Source organism: Pan paniscus, chromosome 3 (genome assembly GCF_029289425.2).
Source record: "Pan paniscus chromosome 3, NHGRI_mPanPan1-v2.0_pri, whole genome shotgun sequence".
Classification (NCBI taxonomy): domain Eukaryota; kingdom Metazoa; phylum Chordata; class Mammalia; order Primates; family Hominidae; genus Pan; species Pan paniscus.
Window position 1 is genome coordinate 163,736,047 of NC_073252.2, and position 15,490 is coordinate 163,751,536.

At 33.3% G+C, this 15,490-nt stretch overlaps 1 protein-coding gene across 3 annotated transcripts in view; it reads left to right on the forward strand.

Annotated features, from left to right (window-relative positions):
• The window catches only part of TLL1 (tolloid like 1), a 232,432-nt gene that overhangs the window by 112,401 nt on the left and 104,541 nt on the right, over positions 1–15,490 (forward strand). For all 3 annotated transcript variants that reach the window (XM_003821793.4, XM_063603976.1, XM_034959377.3), the window contains 4 exons: positions 5,431–5,541; positions 8,851–8,931; positions 10,431–10,583; positions 11,112–11,229. In XM_003821793.4, coding sequence (XP_003821841.2) covers positions 5,431–5,541; positions 8,851–8,931; positions 10,431–10,583; positions 11,112–11,229 — 463 coding nt within the window. The remainder of the gene's footprint in view (positions 1–5,430; positions 5,542–8,850; positions 8,932–10,430; positions 10,584–11,111; positions 11,230–15,490) is intronic.

Genomic DNA, 15,490 nt, shown 5'->3' on the forward strand with positions numbered 1-15,490 from the left:
TTACTGCAAGCACACTTTTTAATTGTAGATTAGATGATTTTGTTGATTTTATATGGTAGTGTATTAAAGTGGAAAAGTAGATTTTGAAAAAAATGATAATGTTTTAAATAAAACATTGCATGGGATGCCTTTGTATGAACAAACACTAAAATAATGGACTGCAAATACTTTCTTTTCTATTATTAGGAATTTAACAAAGACACATACTACCTTAAAACATGTCTTTTTCTGAAGAATATTTCTGATTCTATATAAAATATTTTTGTATTTATTTTTCTATTGTATCAAGAGCTTTTAAAATTTTTGATAATTGTTTCTCAAATTTGGAATTTGTGATAACTTTGTGTGTCATGTTGGGGGAGATTTATTCTATGCACATGAAATGCTACCAGAAAATTATTTTCTCTTTTAACTGGTGTAACATTAGCTAAAATATATGTCTTAGAACTTTTGCCAAGTCTTACTCTTCCTTGGGAATTTGCTCAGTGGTTGTCAATCATGTAAAAATAGTTGACTTTTGAGGCTTCACTGTTGCCTTTGTCTGAGAAAATTTTCATTATGCCTTCATTGTGAGCAAGACCGGTCAGAGCAGCCTTTTCAGACCTTCACATGACATCATCTTTCCTCCCTAAATCCAATATCAATAAAAGCAGAAAGCTTAAACTGTATATGGAAAAAGTGTAATGAACAAATGCTCTTGGCTATTGTTGAATCTTTGAGCTATCTCTTCCAATCCCATAAATCTCAAGATAATGAATCTTCTAGCTCAATCATGTATTTCCTGGGCATATAAGTGTGGTGTTTGGAGAAAAGGGGACACAATTCCCATAATTACATTTAATAATATATGCCACTAAAATCAAAAAGGCAGCTGTCTTTTAATTGCTTTAAAAATGTTTATAACAGTAACCACTAGAGATTGAGGGACTTGTAAATATTTATTCTTGGAATAGTTAAATATTTAGTATTTTGGTTCTTAAAGCAAATTTGTCAAATAGGTAGCACAAGCAGCCTCATAAACTCTTATATGGACTCTTTTGTTATACACAACTTATACTCCAATTCACGGTATATTCTCATTCACATTTTTGTGCCTCAAAATGTGTATATTGAAGACCTATTTATTTCTGGTACTATGGCATTAAGGATATTAAGGTGAGCAATACATACTTCCTGTTGTTAGTATTTTCAAAATTAGATTGAGGAAGCCGGCTGAAAGCAATTATAAAATCTTGTGTGTTGCCTTATTATTGGCAGAAGCACAGTCAGGACATGGAAGTAGAGACAATTAGGGCAAATGGGAAGAGCAGGTTTCTGGGAAGGTTTTTCTGGGAAGGCCTAAGGAGACTCAATTTTCTTGTCAGTGTGCTCTCGACTGGTAACCAGCTATCAGATATCTTAGTGTTAATTCAAATAAATGTATTCATTTTCTTGAGGATATTTGGTTTCCAAGTATTTTCTCCTGAGTGGACAGAAAGACTTCACCCTTGGCAAAAGTAGTGGTTCTTTACTTTGTGTAACCCCTTTTGACAATCTACTGTGGTCTTGTCCCAGAAAAATAGATGGTGTTTGTGTTTATAAATTCGTACATATTTTTGCATATAGTTTTTCAGAAATCACAAACTTAAAGCCTCCTTAAAGCTGACGGCCTCAGCTTCAGACTGAAGTGTTAGAGCTCACTGAGGAATTGGGGACATGGGTGGAAGTGGCATTTTTTAAAGTTAAGGCCTAGGGAATCACAATCTTGAATTGCTTATTCTCATCATACATTATTTTATAAAATGCACTTATTCTGCGTACTATAATAAAAGCAGTCTTTCTGTTTTAGTCTCTGATTAAAAAAATGTTTGTTGTGCATTAACGGCAAATAACCTTTAGGAGAAAAACAAAACCTGTGGTTTTCCATGTAACTTAAAAATTGTTCTCTCTGACATTTAATTTTGGCTTACTGGTTAGCTCCAACCCCCTATTTGACCATAAGAATCCAAGCAGAATTCCAAACAGATAGTAAATATTCTAATTGCACTTGAGCATTTTCCTAGTATCGTCCCAATAACCATTTTCCCATTTTTTTTTTTAGTTCTGATCTCACTAACCTCAAATCATGTATTAAATGCGCCAAATGAACGATAATTCATACTTTAAGACTGTTTATCTCCAACTTTGTTTTTTGAGGTAAAATAAATAGAAAATACCACATAAAAACGAAAACAAAATTCCAAAGTGGATTCGAGAATTTCATATGTATTTTTGCACCTAAGTGTCAGATATATATTAGATTATAATGCATCCTAATACATATGAGTATAAATTGTCATGGTCCAACTTACTGTGCCAACGCGTAAGTAAAATATTTTAGTACACAGAAATAGGACACAGATTTAAATAGAAGGTGAATTATGGAAATCTTCAAATGTGTGCAGTATGAAGAAAGAAATGCATTTTAAACTGTATGACAGGTTGAAAGTTCTAACGTGCCTTTTTTTTTCTGTTGAGAATATCAAGATTTAAAGATGTATATGGGCTACAGTGCGTCAAGTCTGGCTGTAAATGAATTGGCTTAGTCACTCACTATTGCTTTCTCTCAAAGAAATATTTGGTTTTCTCCTAAAGCAATTTATGGTGTATTCATCACTACCAAACTATTCTGAAGTTATTAGTTTAGAAAATATGGCAATAAATAAATGGGCTTATGTCCTCCAGAACTGTTTTTTCTCCTTTAAGTATCATCTAGCCTGGTGCCCTTTCTTCTCCCCAGAAGTAATGTTTTTGCTTCTGTGAAGTGATTTATCCTTGGACTGTTGATCTGTGTTTGATATAATCCATCAAGACATGGATCCTACTGCATATAAAAAGCCATTACAAGAAAATAAAATCTGAAACATATTTGAATTTTATTTTATGTGTACTGCTTTTATCTGAAATGCAGTATTGACAAAGTACATTTTGCTTAGTCGAGTGCCTCCGTTTTCAAGTCAACCATCTGACTCAAAGAAGAGTGGGAATTTATTCTTGCAGAAAAAATTAATACTAATAAAGATGATGACAATGATAATCATTTGTAGTGATTGGGAGCTTGTTAAAAATGTAGAATCTGAGGCTCCTCTCCAGACTTACCAAATCAGAGTCTGCACTTTGGCCTGATTCTCTATGATTCTTATGCAAATTAAAGTTAGTGAAGCACTGCTTCAGTGTCTAGTGGCCACCACACTACCAGCACTAAGAAAGGAAGAGACAGGCTGAGAGTCCCTGCCAGTGGATGATCAGAGCTATTTGCATTGTAAACGCACCTGATGGAAGTTTCAAATAACTAGTCAACTTGGATTTACCTTACAGTCTTAAAAAGTGTAAAATGTATTTTTATGAAAACCAACAAGCCTTATATTATAATTGGCAAAATATTTAACTTGGGTAAGTTTCTTGAGGGGGTCTGGCTTTAGGGATGCTGGAGCATTAGTGTTTTCTGCTGCGTCTGTACGAAGCTGATTAGAATCTCGATTCAATTTCAGGCATCAAAACCACCCTCTTAGCTAGTGTTATAAACTATTCTGTACACTCTTTGTGGCTTTGCTGCTATGAGAGTAAACGAAAGTAAGCATTTCTTTGCTTCTTTAGACTGCCTTTCCATTGGAAATTGGGCCAGTGAGGGGTTTAAGAGAGAAATCTAATTATAGTAAAGATTTTTCTATATTTTGAAGTGATAACCTACATTTTACTAATTTCTATTTTCTTCCTTTGTAGATTCCCACATAAATCTAACCCCTTCCTTCTTATCTCATGTCAGTTTTGCACTGGGTGAATAATTTTATATGATAAACCTTTGATCAAAGCCTAAAACATTGCACAGCTTTTAGGACTGAAGTTTAAACTTCATAAATAACTAATTCTCTATAGTGGAAAACTTCATAAATATTAAGATTTAAATCCAATGAAAGACAGTAATTCGAAAAGCATGGATTTTGTCACTTTCTACGTTTTTAATGTATTTTCTTTCTTTTCCTTTTGGTTTCACAGAAGAAAATCTGAAGAAAGTTTTAAAAATAAAGAAAATTGGTAAACCTGTAAAAAACAAATATCCCTATATTTCTAGGTATTTTTCAATGTTCTACTGTCTCATGATTAATTTCTTATTTCTCAAGTTTTTTTGTGCTTCCTAAAGTTACTGTGCTTTGACTCTGGCAGTACTAAGGGATTGGTTGGTGTAGCTTGTATTCAAATAAACAGGGAGACTATTTTATTGTTACACTAATATATATGACGAACTTTAAAAGAGAAATTCACATACTAGTTATCAATGAACTCTCCCATTGTTTCACAATGGTTTATAGAGCTTTGCTTTATTAAATAGCATAATACACTAGGTAAAAAAGATAGAGTCAGACTGAGAGCAGTTGCTCACTCCTGTAATCCCAGCATTTTGGGAGGCTGAGGCAGGAGTATTGCTGGAGGCCAGGAGTTCATTATCAGCCTGGGCAACATGGCACAACCCTTTCTGTACAAAAAATACAAAAATTAACAGGCATTATAAAAATTAGCCCAGCGCAGTGGAGTGTGTCTGTAGTCGCACCTACTTGGGAAGCTGAGGTAGGAGGACTACTAGAGTCTGGGAGGTTCAGGTTAAGGCTACAGTGAGCCGTGATCACACGACTGCATTCCAGCCTGGGTAACAGAGAGAACCTAACTCAAAAATAATAAAAATAATAATAATAGAGTCACAGTGTTTTCAGGTTTTAGGGTAATGACTTGGTGGCTCTTGAAAATATGGACCATGTTATATTTGTCATTAAAGATAAAAATCTGGCATCTAGTTGTTGCCTAAATAAATATTGACTGAAGTATTACTTTTGATAGTTATATATCCATTTTACAGAGACCGGAGGCAATGCCATCTTAAGATAAAGTGTATTATAAATTGTATGAAATGTGGTGAATGAATTGCTACAATAGCACTAGGTATTCTTTTGTCTTGATTGCACCTTGCATTATAAAATTATCTTAGTTTATAAAATATCACATGGTTTAGTTGTTACTGCTTTTCCTTTTTCCTCTCAGTGAAGACCTGCTGCTGCTCATAAGAATCCACAGAAGATGCAGACATTCTTATCCGATTTTCAGATATTTGCGAATTAGCTCATGATTGCCTATTTCTCTTTATTTAGAATCTCCATGATCAGTAACCTTCTTATTCAAGGAAACTACTTTCCCCCTCTCCACAAGCAACAATGTAAAAATATGGAGTTATGTCCGTTTACAGGTGGCTAATATTTGTCCTGTAACAGGTCCAGTGCATTCAGTTATGATCACTTTCTGAAAGATCTGTCTCTATCCAGACCACGTTTCCATATTTTTAACAATGCTTTTCTAATTAGCTTTGTTTGTATTGATTTCACGGAAATATTTTACATTTTAATTCAACTTTTCTTTTTTTAGCTGTATTTTGGGGCGATATTGCCTTAGATGATGAAGACTTAAATATCTTTCAAATAGATAGGACAATTGACCTTACACAGAACCCCTTTGGAAACCTTGGACATACCACAGGTATGGTTGATTGTTTCAGAAAATTTGTCTTTATTTTGGAGAAAATATACTCTTGAAGTGCTATAAATATTTTTGGATCATTTTTCATCTCCTGTTGATCAACTCTGACTTCCTATACACAAATATACATATTTAGAAATGCAGGTTTTATTCATAGTTTTCATTCTATTAATTTATTTTTTTACCAAACAGGTTGTAGTATTTGCTACATACTAGGTCTGGTTTAAGTGCTTTGCAGGTATTAACTCTTTGAATCTTCAGTGACAACCCCCTCAGGGTAGTTACTAATATTACTATGATTTTAGAAATCAGCAGATTGAGATTTAGAAGGCTATACAGCTTTCTTATCGTCACGTCATCAGGAAGTGGCCATGTCAGAACCAGAATTCAATTCTGAAAAAAGCTTGATTTTGTCCTCTTGAGTATTATATTAAGTTGCCTCTCATTTGGATATTGAGTTGCAAAATGTAAATTATTCTTAGAGAAATTATATAGGAAATGTATTTGAAATTATATAGGAATAATATTTGGAAAATTTATATATCTATATAATTTTTGTAAAAACCCCAGAAGGCAATTTTAATTTTAGTTGATTTAAACATGTTTGAATTATGCCTGTAAGAAACTTGATATATGTAAAAGATTATTTCAGTTCTCATTTAACAATTTTTAAAATTAAAATTTCAAAATTCTTTGTAGTATCTTGGTAAAATTTTTATCTGTGTATTATTCTGGAGAAAATTGCAAGGTTAGAAAGTTAAAATCTCTTTCTCTAATTATATTAATAGCTAAAATATTTATTTCATGTCATGCTTTTGATTTCATTGCATTCTCCCTTTTTAGTATTTTTATTTTCTCCTATTCTGTGGAAGTACAATATGTGGTCCTTTCTGGTATCAAATGCACATATATATTATGGACTTAAGACTTTTTACTGTGACTTTTTACTTTGCCCAATTTACTTTTTTTGCAACTTTTTACTATGACCAGTTTTAAATATATCGAAATATTTCTACCTATTAGATTGTAGAATAGTGGTATTCTTGCTTGTTAGATTCAGAAGTTTTTAACAGTTTATGATTTTCACTGAATGAATGTGTGTGTGTGTTGTGTGTGTGTGCATACATGCATACGTGTGTTTAAAACAAATTTGAAGTCAACTGCAGAAAACGCACTTTAATATTATTCGGTAGTCTAGCATGTACTTTGTAAGAATAAGGATATTATTCTATATAATCAAAATACCATTATCAGATATAAAAATTTATTTAAAGTAGGAAGTATATAAGAGAAAGCCTAAGGAATTCATCTAAAATAATAACACCATGTAAAAATAGTGTGCTTTGGTGTTTGTTATGCATAGTGACAATCTTTTCTAAAACATATATCAATATGGGTGCCAATATTGCTGTGCAGTGTCACCACAGATAGTGTATCCCTCTAGATTACGTTTCTTGGCCAAATCTCCAGTTGCTATATCACCTGTAACACTGTCATGGAGGCAACGCATTCTGGACAGTAGAGCAATGATACAACAATAAAATGCTAGAGTTATTATAAGTTGCATTTCCAACTTTTATTAAAATTTTCATTAGCTCTAAGCTTTAGATCACTTCTTTGACCTCCCTTCTCCCATTATTTTGAAGGCATTAATTTTCTATGATTTTAAATTTTTAAAATGTTCTTTAATTTAATTTTATTTATTGTTAAATTCTGAGACCATAATAATTGGAAGAAAAATAGTGTTATTTTAGACATAGAATAAAACAGATCATACTGATAATAATAAAAACACTTATTCTAAATTTTTCTGTGGAAGGTACCTGTTTGAAAGTTCAATAGTAACTTGCACTACTCAGCTGAATTGCAAACAATGTAATATAAATATAGTTGTTACATAATGGTCATTTCAAACATCACTGATGCCATACTTTTAAAATGTTTCTCCTAATTGCTTAGGAATGAATGTATTTAAGTATTACCTCATCTTTCTAAAATGTGCAATGAAAAAATTTCAAAAATGTTTCTCAAGATGCACAGCAAAAATGTGGCCATGTAATGCAAGTAATTAAGTAGATTATTAGTCAGTGAACAAGCACTCTAACTTATTTGCCTTATAAGGACTTATTTGATTTTTCCCTTAAGAGGCTTATATAGCAATCGATTTTATCATTATTTTTTAGCTTCAGTCTAGGTAATTAGGTGCATCACAATTTTAAATAAAAAAATAGATATTGGAAGGAAATAGTTCAAGTGATTTGTGAATAGTTCAAGTTGTCGTCGTGGAATTATGGCTTTCTTTGTCTTAGCCCAAAGATACTCTATGAACCATAGATATTCCATGTTACTACAAATTCATAGGCACTTGTTAAGATGTCATTAGTGGTTATATTGGTTGCTTGCTGAATGATAACTTTTTCCTATTTGTCTAATAAAAGTTCAAGGAGAATAGAGAAAATAGGTGACAAAACCGAGAGTAGCATTTTATAAAAGCCCTGGAATGAAAATCTGGAGACTTGAATTATTGCCAAATGCTATGCTTTCTGACTTATGACAGGAATCTACCTTTTCTAGGTTTTGTTGGTAAAATTGCAAGAACACATATTGCCTTATTCCTACCATTTCCTATTCCTTTTGCACTACAGACTTTTTTTACACTCTGTTTTTTATAAATTTTTCAAATTACACAGCGTAACAGAATATATTTTGCAGCTGAACATTCGTTTGGATTCCTGTGGCTTTTTCCAAATTATGTTTTTGATTTCTATAAATTCAACTAAATTTTCAAAATGTAGTTGAATATATTGTTAAAATGTGATATGCTTTAAAAAGTTTTTGAAATTCATGGAAGCTTTGGAAGAAAACATGCATTACACATTTGCTCTTCTAATGTTTTTATTTCCATTTGCTGATTTGGCCTCCGAAAATATTCAGTTTGCACTGGGGAAATAGCTGGCATGCAATCAACAGGGCAGAACAACTTGCTGTCATTCTATATAGCACTATGTGATGTCAAGGTCACAGTAAAGAAAAATGTTTCAAATTATCAATAGATGACTCAATTGTCATGATGTCCAAATAAAGTCATCTACATTGCTCTCTGAGTCTCCCCATCCCCTTATTTTAGTTACCAACATTGGTTGCTGTAGAGTTTTTACCCCCTTCAAAGATTCATGGATATTCATAATTTCAACACTTTAAGACCACATAAAAAATGACCAGAGAGAAATCATTGTTGCCTATGACTGTTTTTATTTGCAAGAACTTTAACATATTTTGAGTTTAACTTGTTCCCTTTTATTCTTTAAGGTGGACTTGGAGACCATGCTATGTCAAAGAAGCGAGGGGCCCTCTACCAACTTATAGACAGGATAAGAAGAATTGGCTTTGGTATATCAATGTTTAAAGTTGCAGACGCTTGACTTGATGTACAGTAAATATTATACTCATAGCAGTTCAGTTTATTAAAATCAGTGTGCCATTATGATGTGAAGTATGTAAATGATATATTCTAAAACTTTTTATTTTGCTAGCTCATATCTGATCAAAGCCTTTTAGGACTCATTTGGAATAATTTGAAATGTTCCTTTAATTTATTTTAAGCTTCTCTTTATTAAAACATGTATCAGGTGTTTATTTTATTTTTGATACTTATTTCCAGGCAATTCAGCATCACACCAAGGTATTTTTATAAAGCCTGGAGTTATATCAATTTTAATCAAGTGAAAAAATATCATGGTTATTTGTTTTGAAATAAATCTACTTAAAGTAAAATGAAAAACTAATTACCGGATTTAAAAAGTTAAAACGTTTTGACCATTCAAAAAATAGAAAATTGTTATAAATATATATAAACATTCAGAAAAACTGCCTCTGGTTCATAATTAGTTAATATTTACAGTATTGAATGTATTAAAAATTATTTGTAGATTTTAGAGGTTTGTTTAAAATCCCATATGCATAGCTCATATTCTAACATTCCTTAAATTGATGGATTACTAATTAAATGCTTGAAGTACGTATTTCCAAGGAATAATTTTCCCAAGCAAAGGTGCTTTGCTCCAGGCTATTGAAAAGACAGACATGTTAGAGACAGAGTCCCTATTTGTTGTGTCAAAGTATACACCAGTGGCAGGATATTCATATTGACAGTGATAGATAAGAAAGAATAATCATGTAAATTTCAGAGAAACAAAAACAGCAACAAAAATATTATGAAAGGCCATTAAGAAAAGGAAAAGACTAGAGACTTGAAAGCTGCTCCAGAATAGAATGCATTTTGTTCGTGTTGCGTACTGACCTCTAAATCGTGCTGCATTCCTTAATATGAATCCTGAGGAAATTGGAATGGAGATAGCTTGTTGTACGGGAGGCTGAGACCGTATTTGTCTTAATGTTACTTCATTTACTACCTGTATAATACAATATTCTTAATTTTAGACTGTACTGTAGAATATCAGTTCAGATTTGAAGGATTAGGAAACTAGCAGGAGTAACAAGAATCTTAAATATCATGGGACTTTATTAAACAATATCTGTTTTAACTGTTGGTGAATTGATAGTGACTAGCAAGACACGAAACAGAAAACAAATTTTCTGTGGCCTATAAGCCTGACTGACTTCTATCCACTTTAGGCTGTTGTATGGATATCCAACAAAATTCACTCACAGAACATTAAGAAATAGTATTTTGACATGAAACACTTCAATATTTTAATGCTTTTTTTCAAGTATGTAATATAACTGAAGTTTTTCTTTAATGCATTTTGACTTCTGGCATTTATACAAAAAATATGTAAATGAGACATTTTAACTTTTGTCCTTTAAGAGGTAAATGATTCCCTGACCAAGAACTTCTGTTTCACAGAATGTTTTAAATGTCACTGCAGGCTTGGAGCAAAACAACACAGTTAAGGGAAAAGTACCTCTACAATTCTCAGGGCAAAATGAGAAAAATCGAGTTCCCAGAGCCGCTACATCAAGAACGGAAAGAATATGGCCTGGAGGCGTTATTCCTTATGTTATAGGAGGCAACTTCACTGGTAAGATACTCCCAGCATGTCTGTTTTCATAAAGAAATAAAAACTATCATACAGATTAAGTGTCTATTTTTATAGAATATTAACATAAGATACATAGTATTAAGTCAAGGGTTGGAAAACTACTTCATTAACTTAGGTTATTAGTGTAGAGTGTCTTTGAAATTGAAAACATATCTTTGGTATTGTGTTCTAAGAGTTTAAAGCACTGTTCTGGTTTTTAAACAGAGTTTCAGATGTGCCTATTAAATTTGGAAGCTGATCTCTTTCAACTGACAGGAAGAATGTATGCCTCATTTATAGAGCCTTGTAGACACATATTTGTAGAGATAGTGAGCTTTAGCCCTCTGATTATAAAGTGAGTGTCCGTTCTTAACAATGACTCATTTGTGGTGCCATAAACTAGTATTCTTTGGTTGATGATAGTGGTGGCATTCTGCACTGCTCAGCCAGACTTAGGGTAGAGGATCCAGCAAGAAGCATTCTTCCTGGGGATGCCACCTTTTCATTAACATCACACATTTTTTCTAGGCAGCCAGAGAGCCATGTTCAAGCAGGCCATGAGGCACTGGGAAAAGCACACATGTGTGACTTTCATAGAAAGAAGTGATGAAGAGAGTTACATTGTATTCACCTATAGGCCTTGTGGGTAAGTAGAACTAGGTAGGGACTGACTTAAGGAAAAAAAAAAATTAAAAGGAAAACAATGAAATGTCCATAGGTAAGATTTATTTCTTAAGATTTGCTTTGTATTTTGGCCATGAGAAAGTCTGGATTTTCCATAAAAATATTATATACTAGGTATGTGTATACTTTGATCACAGTCCTCTGTGCATCTACTGCAAGTGTATTCTTTTCTACCACCTCAGTTACTTTCTAACAATGACATTACCAACATCCCACTCACCTGAGCTAGAAACTTCAGTATAGTCAACTAGGGATTCTGTTGTGTTGTCTCTAAAATAGTGCAGTAAGTTTTTATTGATAGTCACTGTATCTTTTGATTTCAACTTCTATTCCATGTCAATGCCCTAGTTCATTCACGTATTTATCATCTCATACCTGGTCTGTTTATACATCATTAACCTAGATATTTTTGGATAGTTCCATAAATTTTTAGTTATGACTTATTCAGCAGTGTTTCCTTCTAAATTAACTTTGGCTTGATATGTTGTGGTTACATTTGAAATACTTCCTCCATCTTATCTATTTAATATTTAAGAGATCCAAATCTAGGCTATCCTTATATCTTTCTGCTTACCTAATAGGAAAGGATATAAACTCATCTTGCATATTTCTAAATCCATAATCTATTCAGATCAGTACATCTTTCCTCCTTCCCACATATCAATTTTGTAAAACACATCCAAAGTTCTGATCACTTGTTATTTTATTGCCTAATATCTGTTTTCAATAAATTTATATTTATATAAATTATCTTTTTTTAAGAATCTCCCATTTCACGTGTTTTATCCTGCCAAACTGTTTTTCCTCATTCACTATCACATCTTCATGTTTTGCTCATGATAGTTTTGCTGCTTGGAATGCCTTTACCTTCCTTTTCTTATCAGTGGAAATCTTTCACATCTTTCATTCTTACCCATTCCTGAGCTGCCCACATTGGGATTTTGCTCCTACCCATAGCTGTAATCATAATATTACCACAGTTTATCCAAATGTCTGCCTTTCTCAATGATGAGGATGGTTAAGTTACCTCTGTGTCCCTCATGACACCCAGCCCACTACTTTACACGTAGGCGATCAAGAAAGTACTGACAATTTAAACATCATCTAAGGAGCCGGGCACGGTGGCTCACACCTGTAATCTCAGCACTTTAAGAGGCCGAGGCAGATGGATCACTTAAGGTCAGGAGTTCGAGACCAGTCTGGCCAATATGGTGAAACCCTGTCTCTACTAAAAATACAAAAATTAGCCAGGTGTGTTGGTGCGCACCTGTAATCAGAGGCTAAGGCAGAATAGCTGGAACCTGGGAGGCAGAGGTTGCAGTGAGCCGAGATTACGCCACTGCACTCCAGCCTGTGCAACAGAGGAAGACTCCATCTCAAAATAAATAAATAAACAAACAAACAAACATTATGTAAGTACATTGTGCATATTCCTCACACACAATAAAAGAATGTTAAGAATTTTTCTTTTACGTTACAAGATTGTGAGACTTTCAGGGGATATTTAAGGACATGTATTTCAATTATTTTAGAAATGTGAAAACTAAATGTAGTTGCACTCTTGAAGTTAGCCCCTTGAGTATTAATATATACATATATAGTATTAATTAATATATACCTCTATATATATATAATTCATATAATGTGATATGTATATATTAATATATATTTGTACATGCATATACATATGTGTGTTAATATATACCTATATTTGTGATTTTTATAGTAGTAATGCAGTAATGCTGAATTTTGGTAATTTATCTTGCTACTCATTTTACAGTTCAAACTTTTCTCTGTGTTGTGTTTTTGGTGCTAGGAAGGATGATACTTGTATAGGAATTGATCACTGACTGGCAAAGCATTATAATCATTCTAACTTCATTTGGAATTACCATTGTTGACACAATTTCATAAAACATCATATTTCATGATGATTTTTCTATGATAATGCTTCACTTAAATCTCATAAAAATTCATTTAAATTATTAAAGAGCTTGGTAGTTGGTGTGCACAAAGTACTTCAGCTCAACTAGAATAAGATACTTGTCAAGTCAAGCACATTAGCACTCCTATGGGGCTTCAATATTGGGTCTTTCATCTCATAAAAAAAGACAACAGTGTGGCAATAAATGTGTAGCATTTAGCAATATCTAGTGTAATTGTTCATTGAGAGCCTGCAAGGTAGTGTCATTGATATTGATGGAACATAAATCAATTCTATTTCTAACTTTAATCTAATAAGAAACACATCTTACCATCACTTTCATTTAGCTCTCCCACAAAGTTAGGCAACTGGTAACTCTTGCTATTTTTTAAAATAAGAGCTAAAATAATCTTGCCCATATTTATAGGAAGGACTATTATGCATGAAACTACCTGTGTCTTTTAGAACATTAACTATTGTTTCCCACCTTATTCTACTATAGTCAGCTCTTATTCATTTAACATTTATTGGTACCTTTTCTGTATCAGGCCTTTAGTAGATGGGAAAATAATAAAATATAATAAGCAAAAGGTGGAGGTCAGGACTTTTTGCCACTTAGCTTCAGTGCATTTCCTCCTTAAATTGTATTATAAGTACAGTTTATGTATGACTGCAAGCATATTTGTATATATAGGCACATGCATGTTTCTAAATATATGATCTCTTTGATTCATCTTCAGTGGGACATATGCTTTAACCCTCACCCTTATATTGGTGAAAGGTTTGAACTGAGCTATAAGTATTTTATTTACATTTGCATTTCGTACAACAGTATGAGAGAACTCTGGTTGTAGCTGATTAGCAGGCTGCTCATCAGACTTTCTCAGCTACTTATCCTTATAGAGACAGGTAAGAGAGGAGGTTCTCTAACTGCCTTCTTATTTCTTCTTTTCCTTATTTTTTTCTTCAATGAAGTATTTTTCAGTGAACAGTTATTGTCATCAGTGGCATTTATTTATTTTGCAAGATGATTGATTATTATTAGCAAAATGTGAGATTATTTTATGATAGAGATTGATTTCATTCTTTGTGAGAGATTTATATAACTATGTTTATTACCTCAGTCTATTATGTAGCCTTTTATAGCTAAATAGATTCTATTTACATGACTTCTCTCCTTTTATTAGATAATTTTTGTGGAACAATCTTACTTTTTTTAATCTACTTATCTTTAATGATTGCCAAAAAAGTAAATAAACAAAAAAATTACAGTTAACCTGTTTAACTAATCTTTAAATTTTATGATTAAATGGTATTTAACTTTGGTCTATTTGATTATTCAGGTTATAAAAGTAGATACTTTTGAGCCAGACGCGGTGGCTCATGCCTGTAATCCCAGCACTTTGGGAGGCCAAGGCGGGCGGATCACGAGGTCAGGAGCTCAAGACCATCCTGGCTAACATGGTGAAACCCCGTCTCTACTAAAAATACAAAAAAAAATTAGCCGGGCGTGGTGGCGGGTGCTTGTAGTCCCAGCTACTCGGGAGGCTGAGGCAGGAGAATGGCGTGAACCCGGGAGGCGGAGCTTGCAGTGAGCCAAGATTGCACCACTGCACTCCAGCCTGGGGGACAGAGCAAGACTCTGTCTTCAAAAAAAAAAAAAAAAGTAGACACTTTTTCATCCTATACTTGTTGAATTCTCATTTTGTCCCACTTAACATACTAAGTTTTGGGAATGTAAAGTTGAACATAAGGTGTTTTCTCTCCTCAAGAAGGTTATATAGTTAGGCAGTAGGGGTGTGCTAGCCAGGATTCTTCTTTGCGAACAACAGAGACTGGCTAACTTAAGCAGAAAAAACGATTAGAAGGTCCTCGTCTCCATTTGAGACCACCTCAGCCTGGACTTTGTTGTCCATATAACTATCAGCATTTTGATCAAAACCATTCAACAAGTCTCTAGGAAGTTCTAAACTTTTCCACATCTTTCTGTCTTCTGATCCCTCCAAACTGTACCAACCACTGCCCGTTACCCAGTTCCAAAGTTGCTTCCACATTTTCAGGTATTTTTATAGCAGTGCTCCACTCCCAGTACTAATTTTTTGTATTAGTCTGTTTTCACACTGCTATAAAGAACTACCTGAGACTGGGTAATTTATAAAGAAAAAAGGTTTAATTTATTCACAGTTCTGCATGGCTGAGTAGGCCAAAGGAAACTTACAATCATGGTAGAAGGCAAACGAGAAAGCAAGTACCTTCTCCACAAGGCAGCAGGAGAGAGAGAGAGTGCAGGGGAAACTGT